Source organism: Bison bison, unplaced genomic scaffold, assembly GCF_000754665.1.
Source record: "Bison bison bison isolate TAMUID 2011002044 unplaced genomic scaffold, Bison_UMD1.0 scf7180017864221, whole genome shotgun sequence".
Classification (NCBI taxonomy): domain Eukaryota; kingdom Metazoa; phylum Chordata; class Mammalia; order Artiodactyla; family Bovidae; genus Bison; species Bison bison.
Genome location: NW_011494793.1, coordinates 711,365 through 733,639, shown reverse-complemented (window position 1 = coordinate 733,639; position 22,275 = coordinate 711,365). Strand labels below are relative to the sequence as shown.

Genomic DNA, 22,275 nt, shown 5'->3' with positions numbered 1-22,275 from the left:
CTGTATGGCTTGGCCCCTTCTTTCCTTTCTTGTCTCATTTCTACTTCCCTCTCCCTCATTCATGGCTGTGTAGGACACCTCCCTAGATCTCACCTCAGATTCCTTCAGGCTTCTCTTGTCCAGCCTTTGTAAAGAGCTCCCTCCCCTCCCCTCCCTGCTGTCACACTGCCTGTCTCCAGACTCTTGTCAGTTCACGAAACACATAGGAAATAGGGTGTCCAGGCAGGGCACTGGGAAACTGGAGCTGGGAATGAGGGGCGAGCAGTTCGTTTCTTCAGTATAGTTTTGAGAAAAATAAAGTGTAAAGTGTTAGGGGATGTGCTGAATATTGAACTTTATTGAATCTCCCAGTAACATTATTGATGTTCCTAAAAGGGAGCACTGTGTCCTTGAACACAACTTTTATGTGTTAGCTGGGTTTTTTTGTTTTTCCTTGACATTGATAATCACCATGGAGAAGTTCAGTTTGCTTGCAGAGATGATAAAACTTAGAACCATTTTTTAAGTACGCCGTAATTTATAAGAGTTAACATCTAAAGAATGCAGGTTCTTTCCTCTTTTCATTTATATGTTATGCTGAATTATAGTAATGCAAATGGATTTTAGTTTTATTCAGCCTTTATTTTAAGCACTTTGAAGTAATAGAGAACTCTAATTTACTCTATGTGGTGTGCTTATAAATGTTTGACAGCTGGCTTTCCAGGAAAAATGCCTTGTATGTACATACATGATTATACTCATAGAAAGGATAGGTAGCAGACAGTTTACAAGTAATCATGAAACACAACACTTTATTTTCAGTTCGATGTAGCCAGTTGTTTCACCCAGACTGCTTTGCTTGTATTTTGTTGAAGTTTTGTATCCATAGTTAACTTAAGAGTTTAATTTTGACATGAACATTGACTGATAATTGTTATGTTAGTGAGTGAAGTAATATCTTTGCAAAATCAGATAATAGTTTTCAAATACTGGAAGAATATTTCCTCAGTTGTTTGTGCTATTCCTACCGGCGGCACACTTTGAAGTTTAATCTGCATAATCAGTATTTTCTTAAGTCTAAATCCCAGGGGCTGGTGAGCTGTTTCTGGACCAGATAGTAAATATTTTCACTTCAGCTTTGTAGCTCATACCGTCTCTGTCACAACTCCGCCTTTATGCATACCACAGAAGCAGCCACAGATAATTTGTAAACAAACAAACATGGCTGTATTCCATTAAAACTTTATTTACATGGCTGATTTTATGTTATGTGAATTTCACCTCAATAAAAAATATATAAAATGAAACTTTTAAAACTCTTTATGAAAACAAGCATTGGTCTGGATGCAGCCCAGGACTCTACAGAGGCCACCAACTTGAGAATAAATCAAGCCCTGATTTGTAGTGTTTGCCGGTTTCCATGGTATAAATACTTTCACTGTGTCTGATTTCAAGCTACTAGCATGATGTCACCCAACGTGAAGTTGGGAAGACATGTTGCAGTAGTAGACATGGCCAAGATATGGTAGTCATGAACAAACTCGAAAACCCAGATAATAATGCTGTGCTCAGCCGTGTCCGACTCTTCACTGCCCTGTGGACTGTGGCCCGCCAGGCTCCTCTATCCATAGAATTTCCCAGGCAAGAATACTGGAGTGGGGTGCCATTACCTTCTCCAGGGGATCTTGCCAGCTCAAGGATCTAACCCCCATCTCCTGCATTAGCAAGTGGATTCCTTACCACTAGGGCCACCTCAGTTCAGTTCAGTTGAGTCGCTCAGTCGTGTCTGACTCTGCGACCCCATGAATCGCAGCACGCCAGGCCTCCCTGTCTATCATCAACTCCCGGAGTTCACTCAGACTCAGGTCCATCGAGTCAGTGACGCCATCCAGCCACCTCATCCTCTGTCGTCCCCTTTTCCTCCTGCCCCCAATCCCTCCCAGCATCAGAGTCTTTTCCAATGAGTCAACTCTTCGCATGAGCGCCACCTAGGAAGTCCCAAATAATAGTAACTGTGGGGGAAAAATGAGTATTTCATCACCTTTGTTTTCAAATTTAAAAAATCGTTACACTTAAAATTGAGGTATAGTTAATTTATAGTGTTGTTAATTTCAAGTGTACAGCAGAGTGATTTAGTTATATTCAATTTTACACACACACACATACACATATATCCCTTTTCAGATTCTTTTCCACTATAGATTATTACAGAATATGAGTATAGTTCCCTATGCTATACAGTAGGTCCTTGCTGCTTACCTATTTTATGTCATAGTGTATATGAATCCCAGACTCCTAATTTATCCCTCCCCTTTTCCCTTTGGCAACTGTAAGTTTGTTTTCTATGTCTGTGAATTGTTTTTATTCTGTAAATAAATTGATTGGCATCACTTTTTAGATTCCACATATAAATGATATCATGATATTTGTCTCTTTCAGCCTTTTTAACACTGAATCACTTTGCTGAATACCTGAAACTAACACAACATTGTAAATCAACTAGACATCAATTAAAAACAAAAAAAGCTATCCAAATGAAGATATCCTGTAGAAGTGAAAGGGAGTGCTAAAGTAAATTACGTTACACATTTTTAAACCATAAATTAAGAAGCAATAAAGATTCCACTTAAAAGCTAGTCTTAATGAAATTCTAAAACTTTGTTTAAAAAATGTTAAATCCAGGACATGTGCTATAAAACAGATAGGAACTCAAGTGATCTAGGATAGTAGTCACCCCAGACCCCAGGAATACAACAGAAGTAACGCAGAGGTGACATCCATCCTTGCTGCTCAGAGGAACATCTCAAGTGATATCTATTTTCACCAGAGTGTTTGTCAGAGGAGCTCTGAACTCATTCCTCCCTACTCCCTTAGACACTGTCTCTGTTATGCATGTTGGTGCCTTTGTTTTTCAGGAACTAGAAACAAAGCTTACAAGCACCAACTTGAGCCACACTGCCTGGACTTGATCTGGCTCCCTGACTGTGTGGCCTTGGGCGAGTTACCTAACACCTTGGAGTTTCACTGTGCTTATGCGGAAGATGAGAGGTAGTAGTAATACCTATCTCCCGGGGTGGTTTTGAGGATTCACTGAGTTAATACATGTCGTGTCCACCCGACACACAGGCCTGCTTGTGCAGTTTTATCGCTCTTAGCGTCTGCGGTCTACCTGACACTGAGCATAAGTAGAGGTGATTTGTGAGCTGGGTAGAGCTCAAGGATTTGTGACATCTCCTAGTACAGTATTTTTAAAACTGTAATTAGCCACAAAAATACAAATGGAGGTTTCCTACAAAAATCCAGATATGTGACTTTTCTAGAAAATTTAGAATGCTACCAGGCAGGAGATAACTGCCTGCCCACAGCAGCCTTCAGCTGGCAGTCCCAACCACTCCCTTATTGTAGCATTTCTTTAAAAATTTACTTATTTTCTTTTTGGTCTTCGTTGTAGTGACAGGCTTCTCACTGCAGTGGCTTCTCTTGTTGCAGAGCATGGGCTCTAGACACGCAGGCTTCAGTAGTTGTGGCACATGGGCTTAGTTGTTCTAAGGCATGTGGAATCTTCCTGGACCGGGGATTGAACCCGTGTCCCCTGCGTTGGCAGATGGAGTCTCATCCACTGTACCACAAGTGATTGATCATCGCATGTTTTAACAGTGGCTGTGTATAACAGCTGGCTCCCAAGGTTCCTGAGTGCTGGCTGGCGAGAGCTGAATGCAGCACACTCTGGGGTTGAGACCCTACCCCTGTCCTGCTTGGATCTGGGCTGCGGGCCGCAGGCTCCTTGTCCAAGATGGCGTCAGTGCCTTTGCAGCTGACTCCTGGGATGGTTCTCTTGGTTGGAGTGTCTTGGAGGCCAGCTATTCTGAAGATGGTTTGGGTCCAGCATTCTGCTCCAGACCCTTTGCTTCCCTGGGTTCTCTCTGGGACTCCAGGCTGGGGTGACCACCTCTCTTGGCCCAGGGCTTGGGAGGAAGCCTTCCTCTAGTGTGTCGCGTTGGTGATTTTCTTCATAGCTTTGCATACAGTCACTTTGTCCTGTTTCCTTGTCAGTCTCCTTTCTTCCCTGCCATGACTGTAAGTCTCTCCAGCTCCCCCTGCTCCCTGAGTTCCTCCTCAGCACAAACACATTTTGATTTTCCTGGTAAATGCTTAGCCACTGAATGAATTCTGGTGTCTTCTCTCTGTGAGCTGCAGCTGTTTCAGTATGCAATCTGAATGGTTTTGGCTCCCATGTCCACGGTTTTCCTGATTTTGGAGACAGCCATTCCATCTCTGTATGCAGGGCACCTTTCTCCTCGGAAGTGGCAGCTCTGTCTGCTGGCTGTGTTCTCCTGGCAGATCTCAGTTACTCTTGATAATCTCACCACTGAGCTGTAAAAATTGCTCTAGGTTTCAGCAAGATTAATGCCATATTTGCTTCTATCCCAGCTGATCTCCCCAGGTAGAGTGACGGTCCCATTGATCCTCACCTGTCTTCTCAGCAGCCTTGGAGTTGGGGGGGGCGGCGCGGCGGGGGGCAGAGCAGCCTTAGTGCTGGTCCTGGAGAGTTGTGTGCACTGGGTGCTCTCTCCCTTCCTGCTGGTGGAGTCATGGAATAGGTGACGAAGGCAGGAAAAGATAACAGCCCTGACATCTGAGTCCAGTCTGCCAGACAGCTGGGCCTGCCTCTTCAGGACCCTGTGCAGGGTACAGCAGATTTGGCTCTGCTTTCTTCCTCCTCTTTGTAGTGGGGTCATTGCATTGCCCAGGGTGAGAGTGAAAACCAGTTGAGGCAGTACCAGTCGCCATAAAAGTATTTGGACCCCTAGGGCAGAGTTGAACACCTGAATTTATTTCTTAGGGAAAAATGAGATAAGGAAGTTGTGAAGATGATCATTACAACATTGGTTGCAGTAGGAGAGCCCAGAAGGAGATGGGATGCCCAGCAGTGGAGAAAGTCAAGGAAATTATGACGCATAAATGGGATGTTTAGCTGTTAAGATCATTATGAAGAGTATGCAGCAACAGGAAGAAGTGTTCAATGAAAAAAATAAAAACCAGTATCTGTGATGCAGTTTCAACTACATAATTGTTGCAAACTCTGGATAAGAGCAGGAAAGTCACCCAGAGAAACATTGCCGTGGCTCAGGCTGGTTGTGGCTTGAGGGGCTAAGGCAGAACTTAGCCTTTGAGGTCAGACCTGAGCCATATTGTTGTTATCTGCCTCCTGGGGCTGTTGGGGTTCAAGAGTGATGTAGGTAGTGGCCTAGAAGATGTTCTCAGAGGAAAGGAAGACCAGAGTAGGTGGAGGAAAACTCCAGAACTGAGGGTGAGGAGCTTGGGCACCATCAAGCCTCAGGTCCTCATCACTGAGCCTGGTCAGTCTGTGTAAAAAGTTATGGGGCTGGATTTAGGCGTGCTCAGACAAAGCAACCGTCACAAGTTGGCTAGAAGGTAAGCTCAGGTCCACCACATCAGGGTTGAAATCAGGATCCAAAGAAGACATGCCTTAGATTATACAGTGGAGAAAAGACAGCCTCTTCAGTGAGTGGTGCTAGGAAAACTGGACAGCTCCATGTAAAAGAATGAAACTAGAACACCTCCTCACACCACACACAAAATAAACTCAAGATGGATTAAAGAGCTAAATGAAAGGCCAGAAACTATAAAGCTCTTAGAGGAAAACATAGGCAATACACTACTTGACATAAATCACAGCAAAATCCTCTATGACCCACCTCCTAGAATAATGGAAATAAACACAAAAATAAACAAGTGGGACCTAATTAAACTTAAAAGCTTTTGCACAGCAAAGGAAACTATAAACAAGGTGAAAAGACAGCCCTGAGAATGGGGGGAAATAATGGCAAATGAAACAACTGACAAAGAATTAATTTCCAAAATGCAAAGTAGCTCATACAACTCAATACCAGAAAAACAAACAACCCAGTCAAAAAGTGGGCAGAAAACCTAAACGAACATTTCTCCAAGGAAGACGTACAGATGGCTAATAGACACATGAAAAGATGCTCAGTATCACTCATTATTAGAGAAATGCAAATCAAAACTACAGTGAGGTATCGCTTCGTACTAGTCAGATCTGCCCATCGTCAAACAAATGCTGGAGAGGGTGTAGAGAAAAGGATACCTTCTTGCATTGTTGATGGGAATGTAAATTGATACAGCCAGTATTGAGATTCCTTTAAAAACTAGGAATAAAACTACCATGCTGCTGCTGCTGCTGCTAAGTCGCTTCAGTCATGTCTGACTCTGTACAACCCCATAGACAGCAGCCCACCAGGCTCCCCCGTCCCTGGGATTCTCCAGGCAAGAATACTGGAGTGGGTTGCCGTTTCCTTCTCCAAAACTACCATATGACTCAACAATCCCACTACTGGGCATATATCCTGAGGAAACCATATTTGAAAATGACACGTGTACGCCAGTATTTCTCCCAGCACTATTTACAATAACTAGGACATGGAAGAAACCCAAGATGTCTATCAACATCTTGAATGGATAACGAAGTTGTGGCACGTACATTACTCAGCCATAAAAAGGAACACATTTGGGTCAGTTCTAATGAGGTGGATGAACCTGGAGCCTATTATACAGAGTGGAGTAAGTAAGAAAGAGAAAAGTAATACTGTCTATTGATGCATAGGTATGGAATCTAGAAAGATGCTACTGATGAACCTATTTGCAGGGCAGCAGTGGAGACTCAGACATAAAGAACAGACTGTGGACACGTGGCAGGAAGGAGAGGGGGGCAAATCGGGAGAGTAGCATTGAAACATACATGACCGCATGTAAAATAGACAGCCAGTGGGAATTTGCTGCATGACGCAGGGATCTCAAACCCAGTGCTCTGTGACCACCTAGAGGGGTGAGATGGAGAGGGAGGTGGGGGCGAGGTCAAGAGGGAGGGGACATATGTATACCTATGGCTGATTCATGTTGATGGATGGCGGAAACCAGCACAGTATTGTATAGCAGTTACCCTTCAATTAAAACAAATACATTTTTAAAAAAGAACATATGTCTAATGGGGCTAGTGTGAGTGGGTTTATTTGGAGGTGAGAGAAAGGGAGGCTTGCCTGCACCAAGGGTCTTAGCCCACTTCTGAGGGCGGGGAGCAGTGGAGTCAGCCGGTGGTGCTTAGAAAGCCTCAGTACCTGTCAGGTGCACAAGTGCCTCTAAGTGCATCCAGAGGTGATGCCTGGGCCCCAGATGCAGCTGTGATGCTGCCTGGGGGTGGGACTACTCAGGCAGTGGAGAAGTGCGGTGAGAGAAGGAAAGGGACTGAGACTGTGCCTTGAAGAGCTCTGAGAGGAGGATGTAGAGGTCTTGAATGCAGAGGGATGTCAGGATCTGCCCAGGGTCCAAGAGATGAGGCAAGGCAGGGCTGAGAGGTCCTCGACTTTGGTGAAAACTTACCTGGGCAGAGCAGTTTGGGTACATTGACAGCCTGCATGCTCAGTCAGGTCTGACTCTTTGCAGCCCCACGGACTATAGCCTGCCAAGCTCCTCTGTCCATGGGATTCTCCAGGCAAGAATACTGGAGTGGGTTGCCATGCCCTCCTCCGGGGCATCTTCCCAACCCGGGGATTGAACCTGCATCTCTTCAGTCTCCTGCATTGGCAGGCAGGTTCTTTACCACTAATGCCACCTGGGAGGCCCAGTTAGACCTCTCTCTCAATTTCCGTTTCAGTGTTAATGTAAGTTTTAGTGAAAACTTGTGCTGTTTCTTCACCTAGTTGCCTTGCCAGTTCTGTTTGGTATCCACCTGTAATGGTGGCTACAGAAAAGGGAAGAAATAAACTTTTTTAAAAAGTTTTAAAAAACTGGTTTAAAGTAGTGAGAAAATAATAATAGAAAAGTTATATACTGAGGGAAATACAGTAAAAAGCGAAGTCTTCTGTGTTCCCAGTTCTCCTCAGTGTTCTTTGCCTGGTACATTTAAAGCAAGGAAAAGCTGCTGTGGTGCTTCTCCTGGAGCTGGGTCCCACCTTGCCTCAAATGTTTGATGACTGGGATGTCATGTCTTGCTGCAGGGCTGTCCTCTGACATTCAGCCATGGGGTAGGCGCTCATCCTCGGGATCAGTTTTACCACCCTTCCCCTGTGGGATGCAGGTGGTTTGGGGTGAGGCAGATGGTGCTGATGGGGTCCACACCAGCCCAGTGGGGACGACTGTTGAGTGGTCAGGCTTTCCCAAGGGTCCCCATCAGGGAAGGTTGGGAGGAAGCAGTTGATTTGGCTTTTGGTAGTAGATGGCTTCGGGAGCCGTCGAGGTCCTCCCCTGCGCCCTAATCTTCTGCCAGCAGCCTTCCGCTCAGCTGCATGTCAGGCAGGGCTACCACCTCGCAGATCTTGCCGTCACTGCATTAGCACACTGGATTGTGGTGTTCGACGTCCCCATTGCTTTAATGTTGCCTTCGCAAAAACCTCACCTGACTTTCCTTCCCCCTGTTTATGTAATCCTTTGGAATCATTTCATGGTGGCCAAGTAATTTGGGAAAAATCTTTGTCATTGTGGTAACTTCTAGGACCATTGTGTTTAAAATAGAAGACTCTCCCCAAAGCCATTGGGTCCTACTGACCAACGTGGCGACCCTGGTCATAGCCTTCTGCTGCTCTTGTCCCAGCCTTCCCTCTGCTGGCCACCCAGGCATGGTGCTTTTCCTCTTGTCTTCCATGGGGCTGTGTGTGAGCGGCACTGAGAGTCACCTCCCTGTTCCCTGTGACCCTTGTGGGGCGGCTGGTGCAGGTGACAGCTGGCAACAGGAAAGGCCTGTTTGCTTTCCAGATGCTAACTTGGTGACTGCAGATCCCAGGTTGCTACAGAGGGAGACCCCTGAGAGGTTTATAACATTGGCTTAACACAGTGCCAGCTGTTGAGGACAGTAAGGTGGGACTTCATTTATCTATCTGTCCTTCATTCACTCACGCTTGAGAGTAGTAAGGGTCTAGCTCAGCTGTCTCGGGGGAGGGGGAGGGCAGGATTTCAGACATTTTCATGCCCAGGAACTTAATACATTGGAGAAGACTGAAGAGTGAGGGGGAGAAAGAAGCTGTCAGATGCTCAGAGGCTGTTTTCTCGTCAGGAGGATGGAAATAGGTTATCACTCACACCACCTGTTGGAGAGGAGAACAGACTGCTGTTTACCTAAGACGTTATGTAGATGTTTGTGGCCACTGGCCTTTCCCATGTGAGGACAGGAGTTTGGCTCCCTCGCCAGGGTCTCCAGTTGAAGGATGACAAAACCCCACAGGCAGGCTGAGGAGAGCACGTGTCCTGAAGCTCAGTCCCGGGGAGCTAGTGAGCCTGTCATTTCACAACCTGTAAGACACCGGCACCCAGCTCCAGCCACAGCGTGTTTGCTGCGCCTTTTCCTGGCCTGCAGGCAGGCTGTGCAGTCTGCTGGTGCACAGGTGTTGCAGGGCAAGCAGAATGGGTGGGGTGGGGGGGGGGCACAGCGCATATGGATTGAGATAATGCCTAGGCAGACTGGAGTGCAGTCTGTTATGAGGAGTGCATCACACACGTGCCTTTGTCACACAGGCCTTATGATACCCGTGAGAGGCCTGGGCATGACAGCCTTCTTCATTTTCCTGAAGGGAGAAGGGCCTTCATGCTGCGCCCTCCACCCCAGGGGGAGCTAACCTCCAACAAAGAAGCCTTCCTTCTCTTGCCTCCCGCCCTCTCCTTTTTTTCCAGGACCTGTTGCATCTGTCATCTGCCTCCATAGTCATTTCACAAATTTATTGAGGTATAATTGACATATAATAAACTGTGCACACTTAAAGTACCCAATCGGATATATTTTGATCTGTGAATACACTTGAAAAATCATCATCACAATCATGGTATTAAACATATTTCCAAAAGTTTTTTCTTGTCCCATTGTAATCTTCCCTTCAGCCCACCCCCATCCCTAGGCAACTGCTAATCTATAGTCAGTGTAGATTAATCTGCCTTTGCTAGAATTTTGTAAAATCGTGTACTCTTTTTTTTTTTTTTTTAATCTAGGCTCTTTCCTTCTTATTTTGAGATTCATGCATGTTGTGTATATCAATAGTTTGTTCTTTTTTGTTGCTAAGTAATGTTTCATTTTATGAGTATCCTAAAATTTATCATACATGTGTTGATGGACTTTTGGGTTGCTTAATAATCTGTCAGAATGTCTTCCGAGGTGATTATACCATTTTATACTGCCACCCCACCCACCAGCAGTGTATGAGAGTATCAGTTGTCCCACACTTTGGTGATCACTTGGTATGGTCAGTCTTTTTAGCTTTAGCTATTTTAATAGGTGTATAGTGATATCTCACGATGGTTTTAATTTGAATTTGTCAGGAAGAGCTGCTGAAGGAGGGGTAGGCTATTCTTGGGCTTCTCTTGTGGCTCAGCTGGCAAAGAATCCGCCTGCAATGCGGGAGACCTGGGTTGGGAAGATCCCCTGGAGAAGGGAAGGCTACCCACTGCTGTATTCCGGCCTGAATTCCATGGACTGTATAGTCCATGGGGTCGCAGAGTCGGACACAACTGAGCGACTTTCACTATGACTAATAAGGTTGAGTATCTCTTGAAGTATTTGTGTTTGCCATGCATATCTCTTTGGTGAAAGATTTGAATATCTGTTCACATCATTTGCCCATTTCCTCCCTCCCTTGGGTTCTTTGTGTAATTATTGAAAGAGGTGTTTATATATTCTAGAGACAAGTCCTTTCTTAGATACATGATTTGTGTATCTTTTCTCCCAGTCTGTGACTTGCCTTTTCATTTTCATAGCAGTGTCATCTTTTGAAGAGCAAATTATTTTCAATTTTGATGAAATTCAGTTTGTTTTCTCTGTAGTTTGTGCTTTTTGTGTATTATTACTAAAATCTTTGCCTTTTAAACCCAAGGTCACTAAGATTTTCCTGTTTTCTTCTGTAGAAAAGACGACATTCTGTAGTTTCACTCTTAGGTTTATGATCTATTTTGTGTTAATTTTTGTGTATCTTGTGAGATAGAGGTCAAGGTTTGATATTTTCTTTCAGTGTTGTTTTTTGCCTATGGCTACCCAGTTATTCCAGCATTGTTTGTTGAAAGATTATTCATTCACTACTGAATTGCCTTACCATCTTTGTTAAGAGTCAGCTAGCTGCCCGTGTGGGTTTGTTAAAGGACTGTTCTGTTCCATTGATCTGTTCAGTTTGTCTTTGCACCAGTACCACACTTGTAATATGGGCTTCCAGTTTTCTTTTTTTCCAAGTTTGTTACCTTTCTAGGAACTCTATGTTTCCGTATAAATTTTAGAATCAAGTTGTCAATCTCTCCCAAAGACCCTGCTGGAATTCCATTTGGAATTGCATTGAATCTATAGATCAGTTTGGGGGAGAGCTGACATCTTAACAATATCAACTCTTCCAAGCTATTATCTTGGTATATCTTTCCATTGGGCTTCACTGGTGGCTCAGTGGTAAATAATTTGCCTGCTGATGCTGGAGACGCGTGTTGGATCCCTGGGTCAGGAAGATCCCCAGGAGTAGGAAATGGCAGCCCACCCCAGTATTCTTGCTTTGGAAATCCCATGGACAGAAGAGCCTGGCAGGCTGCAGTCCATGGAGGTCACAAGAGTCAGGCACGACTTAGCGACTAGACAGCAGCCATCTTTGCATTAACGGATGCCCCTCTTAATGTCTCTCAGCCCTGTTTTGTAGTTTTCAGTGTTGAGGCCTTTTGTCAAATTTATCTGTAAGTTCTTCATACTTTTAATTGCTGTTGTAAATAGAATTGGTTTAAAATTTTTCAATTTCTGAATGTTTGTTGCTTGCGTATAGGAATATCATAGAATTTTATATTGAACTTATATCTTACAGCCTTGTTAAACTCACTTTTTTTGTAGAATTTGTGTTAAGATTTTCCATATAGACTGTTCTGTTATTTATGAATAAAGACAGCTTTACTTCTCGTTTTCCAATCTAGATGGATTTTTCTTCCTCCCTCCCTCCCTCTTTTTCTTTCTTCCTTTTCTTTCCCTTGCCTTATTGAACTACGTGGAATCTCCTGACAAAAATGAGTGGAAGTGGTGACACACATCCTTGGTTTTGTGCCTGTTCCTGGGGGAAAGCATTCGACTCTTCGCCACCAGGTGTGATGTTTGCTGTGGGTGTTGCTGGGCCAAGGAAGTTCTCTTCTGTTCCTGGCTTGCTGAGAGTTTTCATCAGGAATGGATGTTCAATTTTGTCAATTTTTTTTTCTACATCTGTTGAAATGATCATGGGCTTTTCCTTTTTAGAAAAGGATTACATTGATTTTTGAATGTTAATCTGCCTTCCCCACTTTAATTTTTAGTCTTTGTTTTCTGTCTTCATTCCTGGTGTAGGCATGTGGAATTTCCCTTATCTGATTTGTTGCACTGTCCTCCCTTGAGCCAGCTCTCTGTTCCTGGCATCAATACGACTTGCTGGTGGCCCATTGAGTGGAGGCAGACATGGGCTAACTGCACAGGATCAGAAGGTTAGGTTAGTATTGAAACTGTGGCCAGGTGTATAACGGGCACCCTGGCTTCCTCGTTGGGGAAGTGGCATAACACCTCCTCTGGAGGTCTGTGTTCTTAGGAGAGAACCTAAGTGGTAGGAGCCAGAGGCCCATCTAACCGGGGTGCCAGCTGGTGATGCCCAGGTAGTGGTTACTGCCTGCCTGCCTCTCTTCAGTAACTGAAGAGCTTGCTCCTTCCTGGGAACACTGGCCTGCTCAGTACTCCTGCTGTAGAGCCTTCAGAATGCCCTTGCTTTCCCCAGACTGGCCTCTGCCCGGGGTGGGAGTGGTGTGGATGCCTTTCTCTGTGAGCTGTGAAACATAGCACATGCTGGGTATCTCAGAGGCAGCCTGGGCTCCTGGTCCACGTTCTCAGACCTTGTTCTATGGGACCCTCAGAGGGTCTTTGCCCCCCATATGGGGGGCAAGGGGCTGGCTTGACAGTACCTCTCCCTCCTCTTTAACTCCAGTAGCTCTGGCATCTGTTTCTAGGATGGGATGGCTTCTCAGACCAGTTTTTCCTAAAAGTATAGCATATACCCAGAAAAGTGCGTAAGTTCTAAGTTTATATCTCAGTGCGTGTTTGTGAAGTGAACATACCCCAGTAACTCCCACCAAGGTCATGGAACAGAGCTTCTCCCCAGAAGCCATTCTTCTTCCCTCTCCTAGCCTCTCCCCACCCCCAATTCCCCTGACTTCTGTCACCATGGACAAATTTTGCCAGCTTTTGAGCTTCCAGTCTTTCATTCGACTTGTTTTGAGGTTTTATCTTCGATGTTATGTATAGCAGTACTGTCTTCATTTGACATTGAACAGCTGGATCGTGACTTCATCATCTGTTTAGTGTTGGTGGCCATGTGGATGGTTTTCAGATGGGACTGTTCTGAATACGGCCGCCCTGACCATTCTCGACACGTATGTGCTCAGGTTTCTGTTGGTCCCTACCCCAGAGTAGGATTTGCTGGGTCCTGGGGTGTGAATGTTCATCCTTACATGGTGTTTGATACCATGCACAGACTTCCCTTCCTGCTCCACGTGATGATGTCCTTGGTTTTCTCCACAGCGGCTGTTGCAGGAATGCCTCCCCTGTTGCAGGAATGCCCACTGAGAAAGTCCCCACACCCACTGCTGGTCTTCTGGTTCCACACAAAGCTCAGGGCAGCAGGTGGGGGAAAGAGGTGGCCTTGAGCCTGACCCCTCTCAAGTGTAGTCCCATGACGGCTCCGTGGTGATCCCCTTTCTTGAGTGCTTACTGTGAGCCAGTCAGGCCAGGTCCTGGGTGTTCGTGTGTGTCTCCTGTTCCCCTCCCAGGAGCCTGTAGGACACTTCTGTCATCCTCCCACTTCGTGGCTGAAGGAATGACTGAGTGAGCTAGGTGGGTGGGCTCGGAGCTCTCTGCTCACCTCCCATGTGCAGTGTTCGCTCATGCTTTTTGCCCTGGAGTGTGTGGTGCAGCCCATTAGGCCGTGTCCTGCCTGGTGGCTGTTGTATCACGTAGGACAGGCTCACCCAACCCTCAGTTACCTTTAGGGCCTGGTGAGTTTGCAGATCTCAGATCCTGTTCTGTGGAAGGAGACGAGGGCTCCTCTATACCTAACCTGTGACTTGCCAAGTGATGTATCTGCTGTGGCACTGGCAGTTCCTGTTACTCTGCTCTCAGAACAGACATGGTGACCCCGTGTGGAGTACCCAGGAAGGTGAGGGCTGCGGGTCTGTCGCATGTCCGTGACTCACCCTCAGTGCTTACCCCAGGCAGCCTGGTCGTCGGCGGTGCAGCCTCAGGTTCTGGGGCTAGTTTGGGCTTGAGGCCCTCTGAGAAGGGGTACGGCCTTGGCTTTCTTCTCCATAGTCCTTCAGATGTCGTAAAGGAGCCTGCTGGGTGTTGCCACCATGGTGTTCCTGGCGGCTCAGTTCAGCCTCAGTTGCAGTGCCTCACCTGTTGCTTCTGTCCTTGCCTTCGGCCATTTCTACCCATGCCTCAACACTGGGCCGTAACCAGCCCTTCCTATTATCTCCCTGGCCTGTGTTTGGTGCCTTGTTGAGGGAAATTTTAGGCTCTCCCCTGTTCTCAGGACTCCTATAGCAGCCCAAGTGAGCAGACTGGCAGACTCTTGGCATGCCACATTGGGCACTGCACTGTCTTGAAAGGATCTTAGAAACCACAGAATGGCCTGGTGGGCAGTGGATAGGACCAGCTTGGCCTGACCCCCGTGGGCACAGTCTCCCTAGAGGGTAGTCAGCGTGCCTCAATGTCTACAGATGATCTGTGAATTTCCCAACATTCCACGCAGGCTTCCTGACTCCTGGAAGGAGAGCTGGGCTCGGGTTGGTGGCTGGTCTTGCTTCAAGTCTTGGTTGGGCCGGCACTGGAAGCCAGGTCCGGCCCGGCTGCTTCTCTGCCCGGCCCGAGTGCCAGGAGGGTTCACTGCAGTGCGGGAGTGCCCTGCCGTCCCCTTGCGGCTTCACTCAGCCTTCTCTCGGAGGCTGGCCCCATCGCTTCCTGAAAAGCTGGCTGGTTCTCATTTGGGGTTGCCGGTATTCTGGGTGTATGTGGGCCGAGCACTGTGTGCCCCTCCCACGGGCATCGGACGTTTCGTCTTACACAGCTGGTATTCTTACTGGCTGTTTCCACGAGAGCACGGCTGGGAGGGAGGAACCCACATGGTGTGCTGTATGTTGTCACAGGCACTGACAACCGGACCCTTCTGCAAGCATGGATGCGGATAGAAAACACTCTGCTTGGCTTTCTGACTTTGCAACTGCAAACTGTAGGAATGAACCAACTCCCAGATACGACACATTGAGAGCTCTTACACTCTCTGAAAGGGCCAAGTTACAACAGGAATTGTGCGTTGACCTGATTCAGAGGTCAGGAGAGCTGAAGCTTGTGGTTTTGTTGGGAAGCGCTGCTGGGACAGATGAGAGAAGGGCTTGAGGGCCAGCACTGTGGAGAGAAGTGCTGGTCTCCCCCCACTTCCCCCGCTTTGTCTGCAAGCCTCTCTCACCTCCGCAAGCCTCTCACAGAGGTCCCCTGGTTGGCCGCCGTTCATGGTAGCGGCCCTGGGCTCCCTCTTCCTGGGCTGCTCATGAGGTGCAGGCAGTGTTCTCTGCCGGCTTCCTGGGCCAAGTCGCAGCTGCAGTCGGCTGCTCTGGCCACGGGTGCTCTGCGGGCTGTGAGTGTACAGCAGGCAGGGCCACGCAGGCAGCGGCCACCCTCCAGCTGTGGACGCTCCCGGGGAGCAGATGGGCCCCACTGATGAGGAAGTGCTTTTGTGCTTTTGCAAGTGGTGAGCTTGGCGACTGCGGCTGAGACACAGCCCCCGCCCCAGTGTCGCTCTTCCTCTCAGCAGCCGTGAATGAGAGTGACTTAGCTCCTGTGGGTGTGAGGTTCCCATGGGGTCCTGGCAGAAGGAGGCGCCTTTGAAAGCCAGGCAGGGCGCTGACAGGGCATCTGCCTGAGGAAGGTTCCCCTGGCGCCTGCCTGGCTGTGGGACAGAGCAAGGCAGAGCGGAGCCAGGAGGCTGCACCTTGCAGAGCTGAGAGGTAGACTCAAGGCACATCGACTTGTTTTCCTCACTCGGCAAAGTGGGGTGGGACACACGCTGGTCACCACCAGGCTCAGCTCTTGCACTGACTTGTGGTAGAGGCAGTTTGAGTCACAGAACGGCACCCGTTTTGGGAACGTGTAAAGTTCATCAGAAGCGGGAAGACTTGCTGTGGCTGAAGAGTGAGGCTGGGACCAAATCACAGACACACACTCGCCTGGCAAAGCCCCTTTCACCAGCGTGCACACCCTCAGCAAACACGACTGACACCTGCCATGGGGCTGGCAGGGCATGGTGACTCAGCCAAGGATGACCTTAGAATGCTCAGCACGTTGAAAAGCTCGAGGTTTGCTTGCTTCTGGGTGCCATCTGTGTCGTGTTTTGGTTTGGAAGGACAGCTTGCTTGCTGATGAACAGTTCCAAAGCCTTTTGAGCTAATTGGTTTTTGTAAATTCTAGTCTAGACTATTCTGCTTTAAAAAAAAAAAAGTGTGACTTCCACATGGCTGGTTTTAAAGTGAACTAGCTTTTACCACTGACCTGGTGGGCTTTAAGCCCCTGAAGGAGTTGGTGTGGGCTGTGCTGCATAGGTGCAGGGCCACAGTGTGCTCACGGGCTGGCTAGACAGGCGGGGTGAGTCCCACCTCAGTGTGTGTCATTTCAGGCCCTGGCAGGGAGACTGCAGTGCCTTTGTCATTTACCAAGTGGTCTGCAGCTCAGGGCAAGCACTGGGGATGGGCTGAAGGCCCTGCTGTTGGAGACCTCTCAGCTCTAGAGCACCCTAGGTGGGAGACAGAGGCAGCCCAGAGACCATCATCCATTGGTGCTCTGGGCACGAAGCCACCCTGTGTGGCTACCAGGAACTCTGTAACCTGTCCATTTTCCCACTGTGGCAGGTTGATGAGAGTATGTGGGTGGGAGGCTGTCACCAGCCTGGTGGTGTCTGGGAGCCCCTCCAGTAAAGCACCAGCTGGGCTGTGTATGGTGGGCAGGCCCCGTGCCAGGCTAGTGTAAAGCCACTCTCCTCCATCTTCAGCTGCATGGTGAGCACTAGGCTTCTGTTGCCTTTCTGGACCCTCAGATTTCTTATCTGTAAAGTGGAGTTTCAAGAAAGAGAAGCTAGAGACTTCGGTGCCTGCAGGAACCCAACAAGGAGTGATCCTGTGAGAGTCAGGCTGAAATGCCTTACTAGCTTACTCTAGTGCCTTTGGGTCTCACCAGTTCTTGAACTTGGGGAGTACAGGGTTTCCCCTTTGCCACCAGGGCTGCACACGTCTAGCTGCACTGCCAAGAGATTGGGGATTTCGAGTGGAGTGGGAACCGTTGATGCGTGGAGAAAAGGGAGCAGTGAGCGGATAGACGCCAAAGAAGTCTCAGTTCCTTGTTTCACATCAGGGCTGGAAATCCCCCACAGGGCGGTAATTATTCAGGGCCTGAGGTTTACCTACCTCTGCCCTGAATTACTGCTAGCAGGAGGCTGAGCAGTGGTGGATCTGCCCCCTTGGGCTGGCCCCACCTCCGCACATGGATCCAGATGCAGAGCAGTGACCCAGCCGCAGAACAGCTCTCAGACATGTGCCGAGGAGGTAGTGACATCCTGCACTAGATGGTCTGAACTCTGACCCAGCTGCTTGTGAGGGCCGCCGCCCTCCCCTGGTCCTGTCACTTGTGGGCAGCCAGTGCCCCTTCCTCCTCCTCATTCACTGTGAGTCACGCAGCAAATGTGGGTTAGACTGGCTGCAGTCGTGACCTAGCACTCGATGCGGGGCTCTCCAGAGGGAGGCCTGGTGCTTCCCCCGTGCTCTTGGTCCTCTCCCGACGGGAGGTCCGCATAAGAACCCTGGGGTCTGGTGCTGGTAAGGAGGGTCCCCTCCTCGCTTGCCAGCATGTACCCTGGGGCATCCCTGAGGTGTAAATGGGGATGTGTTTGGGAAGGGTTCTTTCTCTCCCTGCCTGAGCCCGGCTGGGAGGAACCCAGTTTAGGGGGCTGCTTCCCCTCCTTTCTGCCTAGGATGGATATTGGTTCACTTTCCTGTCTGACCATGGATACCCAGTTATCCCTCGTGAATCACGAGTCTAGAATCTGCAAGCCCTTGGCGCGGTAGAGGAGAAGGCAGTTCCACCCTTGGTCACCAAGTGACCGTGCTCACCTGGGCCTCGCCCGGGGCTGCCCGCTGACTCCCACGGACTTCCGGCCCTGCCTCTGCTCCTCGGAGTGCTCCGCTGCTGCCTGGCCCACCTCGCCTGATGCCTGCCTCTCCAGAGGAGCCCTCCCTGCTCCTGACAGTGCTCCTTGGCGCCTGCCCTGGGAACACTTAGGCATCCCCATGCACAGGGGCAGACATCATCACCTGGAAGGATATTTACTTGCAATAAAGAGGACAATCAAATAATGAAAATATGTGGGCTGGGACAGTGAACAACTTACAGGAAAAGTCGACATTAGTAGAAAGGGTAGGTAGCACTTGGCTTCATTCCTTATTAAGGAAATAAAGATGAATCTGTAGCTGTTGAAGGAGTCCTAATGAGAAGATGAGGCTGCAAGTGTTCAGACGTCCCATGCATGTGAATTCTGCTCCTTTTGGGAAAGCTGTTTGGCAAGTGGTTTTGAGAGGTGTTTTTTTGTTTAGTAGTTTTGTTTTGGTTTCATTCCATGGCAATGAATTCCAGGGGAGATATCCAAAGGCCATGTATGTGCCAGGCTCTTCCTGAGAGCAGGAGGCTGTGAATGACCCTTGGGCTCTCTGGCCTGTAGAGCTGCCCCAAAGTCCCCCTTGGCGTCAGCGTCTGGGAGTGGCTCAGAGGCTTCCTTCCTGCGCAACAGTGGCATACTGTCTCTACTGTGATGGTGGGTGAATGTATTTTTGGACAGACAGGTGCCAGGCAGGACCTAAAAACAGGGTGGTCTGTTAGGGTAGCGGGAGCAGTTTGGCTCCCACCGTGGCTAAGGTTAATGGAAGGCCGTTGTGTAGTCAGCCTGCTTTCCCCAGGTCTGCTCTTTCCTGCTGGCATCCTGGCTCACGCCAAGGTCTTTGCTCTGGACTTCTCTCCCCTCTCCAGGGCTTTGATACCATCTCACCTTCTCTGGATGTGTTGAGGCTTCTGCTGTCCACCTTGGAGGCCCAGCTTAGATACTGCTCTCACCACAGGCACCCCTGGCCTGCCTTTTACCTGACGCCTACCTACCTCCCTGCCCCAGCAGTCCTGTAGTGGGTTTTTTTCACAGGCCTGGAGCCTGGCTAGAAGCCTCCCCTTGGCTATATCTGAGCCTTGGCGTCTCTGCTGTGCATTGGGCCCTCTTGTTGAGGGTGGAGGCAAGGGCTGCAGGCTGCTAGGCTATTACTGTCTGCTGGATCTGAGGCTGGAAGCCCAACCTCGCACTGCATAGAGCCCAGGACACCTGCCTGTTAGCTGTGGTGAGGGCAGAACTTGGCCTGCTCCCTGGTCCTTAGGGCTTGATTGCCTCCAGATGCCCAGATAATGCTCCCTACACAGGCTCAGTGCCCTTGCTAGCATGGCTGAAGCAGGGGAACCAGAGGGATGAGCCCTCGGGCGGCCCTGAACTTGAGGAAGGCGGCAGACAGTGCTCTCCACAGCGCGGAGAGCCTGAGCGCCTCCTCAAAGCCGAAAGCCTCTTTGGATACCCGCCTGAGTGTAGGGGCTGCTCGGCTGTGACGGTGGGGTGACAGGCCTTTCCCCAGCCCCACCCTGTGCAGCTTCCAGGAGGGTCTCTGGCTGTGCGAGGGTCTACAGTGCCAGCTTGCTCCAACCCCCAGGGTTGCTCAGGTGTTCTGGCTCCCCCCTCCTATCTGGCAGCAGGACAGCGTCTGCCCAAGGACAAGGACACTCTGTGCCACTGGGCTCACTCTGTGGGCACTGCTGGTTCAGGAGTGTGTAGGGACCCAGGGCTCTAAATATACCAGGGTGAGGTCACTGGGGTGGAGAGAGGCCATGTGGCAAGCCCAGGACCCTGTCAGGGCCAGAATCCCAGGGCTGGGGACAGGGAGCAGGTGGCCTTGTTCCTGTGGGACCAGCCTCCTCACTGCCTGGTTTGTCAGGATATTTTCTTAGACATCATTGCTTTGGGGCTCCAAAAAAATCTTTGTCTACCCCAGGGTTGCAGAGATAGTCTCCTGTTTATTCTAGAAGCCTTAGAGTTTTTGCTTTCACATTTAGATCTGGGGTTCATTTTAATTTTTGAGTTTGCTGTGATGCTTAGTGTGGTTGGAATCAACCCAGTGTGTATCTCCTGTGACTTTTCATCCACCGTGGTTTGAAGTTCATCTTGTTGATGTACTGAAGCTGCAGTGTGCTCATTTCTAGAGCTCTTGAATTTCTTAGTCTGTTCAGCTTTTGGACTACAGTGATGTCATTACAACATACGGCCACATGACCCACTCCTTTACATCACATTCATAAAATGTGATGTAATAATAGCTAACACCTTCCACTTGAGGTTGTGATAATTCAGTGGAGTGGTGCTGTATGGAAACAGACCTTGGTAGAACAGGGCCTGGCTCATAGCACGTGTCATCCGAGGTATAGAATTGCTTGGTCACAAGACACACAAGTGTTTGATTTGACCAAACACAGCCCAGTGCTCCCCAGAATTGGCCGCACCCCAGAACTACCTGGTGTTGTCAGATGCCATTTCCAGCAGTCTGTTGTGTATTCATTGCAGCCGCTTGTGGGTTCCGTCTGCCTCGCCTGATGGCCAGGAGAGTTGAGCACTGCTGCACGATCTTTTGTCATGCCCAGTCCCCATTCGTGTCTCCCCGCCCGTGTTCTCTGTGGGCTCAAACACAGACCGGGGGGGCCTGTGGCATTGATCTCCTCCCACTTTGTGACTTCTGCTCTCCTTGTGATGTCTTTAGATGAACTCTATAAAGATCTTGTTAATGCAACTAAGTTGATTAGATTATTATGCACAGCTGTTTTAAACGTGGCGCATTTTATTCAATAAGTCAACCTCCTGTCAGATGGCAGACTTACGTGCATTTCCCACATCAAGAGTGAATCTTGTTTCATAAATGTGAATTTCAGTTGTGCGCAGCCACTTGGGCAGATGGGTGTGTCCGTGGACAGACTCAGTCACCTGTTCACCGTGCACTGGAGGAGGCAGATGGGAGGGTGCGCACTAGGTGTCGTGTTGGTCCCTGGGAGCAGGTAGGAGGCTACAGGAGGTGGGTCTCTGGTGATGCTGGCCCCACTGGCTCTTGGGAAAGGGAGAAGTGCCTAGGGTCTGACAGTGGCTCTTGTTTTACAGATCCGGAACATGGTGGCGGTGCAGGAAGTCATCTCCAGCCTGGAGAAATACCCCATTACCAAAGAGGCACTGGAGGTGAGCGTTCCAGGTCTGAGCACTAGGGCGGGCAGTGAGGGCGGGGCCTGGGCTGCCCCAACCCTGGGCTTTCCTGACTTCTTAGAGCCTCAGAGACTTTGCTCACTGGCCCAGCAAGGCCTTAAAGGGAAGAGTGAGGGGGGCATGCCCTCCTGGCCTGCACTGTGCCAGTCCACAGCACACAGGCACTGCAGGAAATACGAGGCTTTAGTTCAGAGCTGAGGCCCCTTTCTCTGCAGGAGGCCCTGCACACTGCAGTGCGCAGCAGGGCTTCCAGTGAGTGATGCTGGCTCGAGGTCCCGTGTGCTGTTGCCTTCGCCACAGTGTACTCTCACCTAGAAATCTCCTCTGGCAAAGTGTCCTCGCGGTGGCCGTGAATGGTCCGCGGCCTTCAGGAGTTGGGAACCTGTGAGATGATGCTTCTGAGAATGCCCTGTCTGTCCCATGGACTGTAAGATCTGAGGACTTGGGTTTGAGAATTTAAATGTCACATGGGACCCAAAATCTTGATAGGTTTTGTGTCTGGGAGACCAGTGGTTTAGGGGGCCTGTGGGGTCATTACAAAGATATGGAGCCCTTCCCCCAGCTCCATGGGAAGCTCCATTTCTGCCCAGCTCTCTTTTCACGGGGTGTCCCTGTCCTAAAAGCGTGTCATTGTGTCTCTCTGGCTGTAGGAAACCCGCCTTGGGAAGCTCATCAACGACGTCCGCAAGAAGACCAAGAACGAGGAGCTCGCCAAGCGGGCCAAGAAGCTGCTGCGGAGCTGGCAGAAGCTCATCGAGCCCGTGCACCAGAATGAGGCTGCGCTGCGGGGGCTGGCGGGTGCCCCCGGCTCGGCCAATGGCGGTGCCCATAACTGCCGGCCAGAGGCAGGGGCGGCCGGCCCGCCTAAGAGTGTCCA

At 49.3% G+C, this 22,275-nt stretch overlaps 1 protein-coding gene across 1 annotated transcript in view; it reads left to right on the top strand.

Annotated features, from left to right (window-relative positions):
* The window catches only part of MED26 (mediator complex subunit 26), a 39,909-nt gene that overhangs the window by 16,026 nt on the left and 1,608 nt on the right, over window positions 1-22,275 (top strand). The window contains exons 2-3 of the mRNA XM_010845604.1: window positions 21,300-21,374; window positions 22,049-22,272. Coding sequence (XP_010843906.1) covers window positions 21,300-21,374; window positions 22,049-22,272 — 299 coding nt within the window. The remainder of the gene's footprint in view (window positions 1-21,299; window positions 21,375-22,048; window positions 22,273-22,275) is intronic.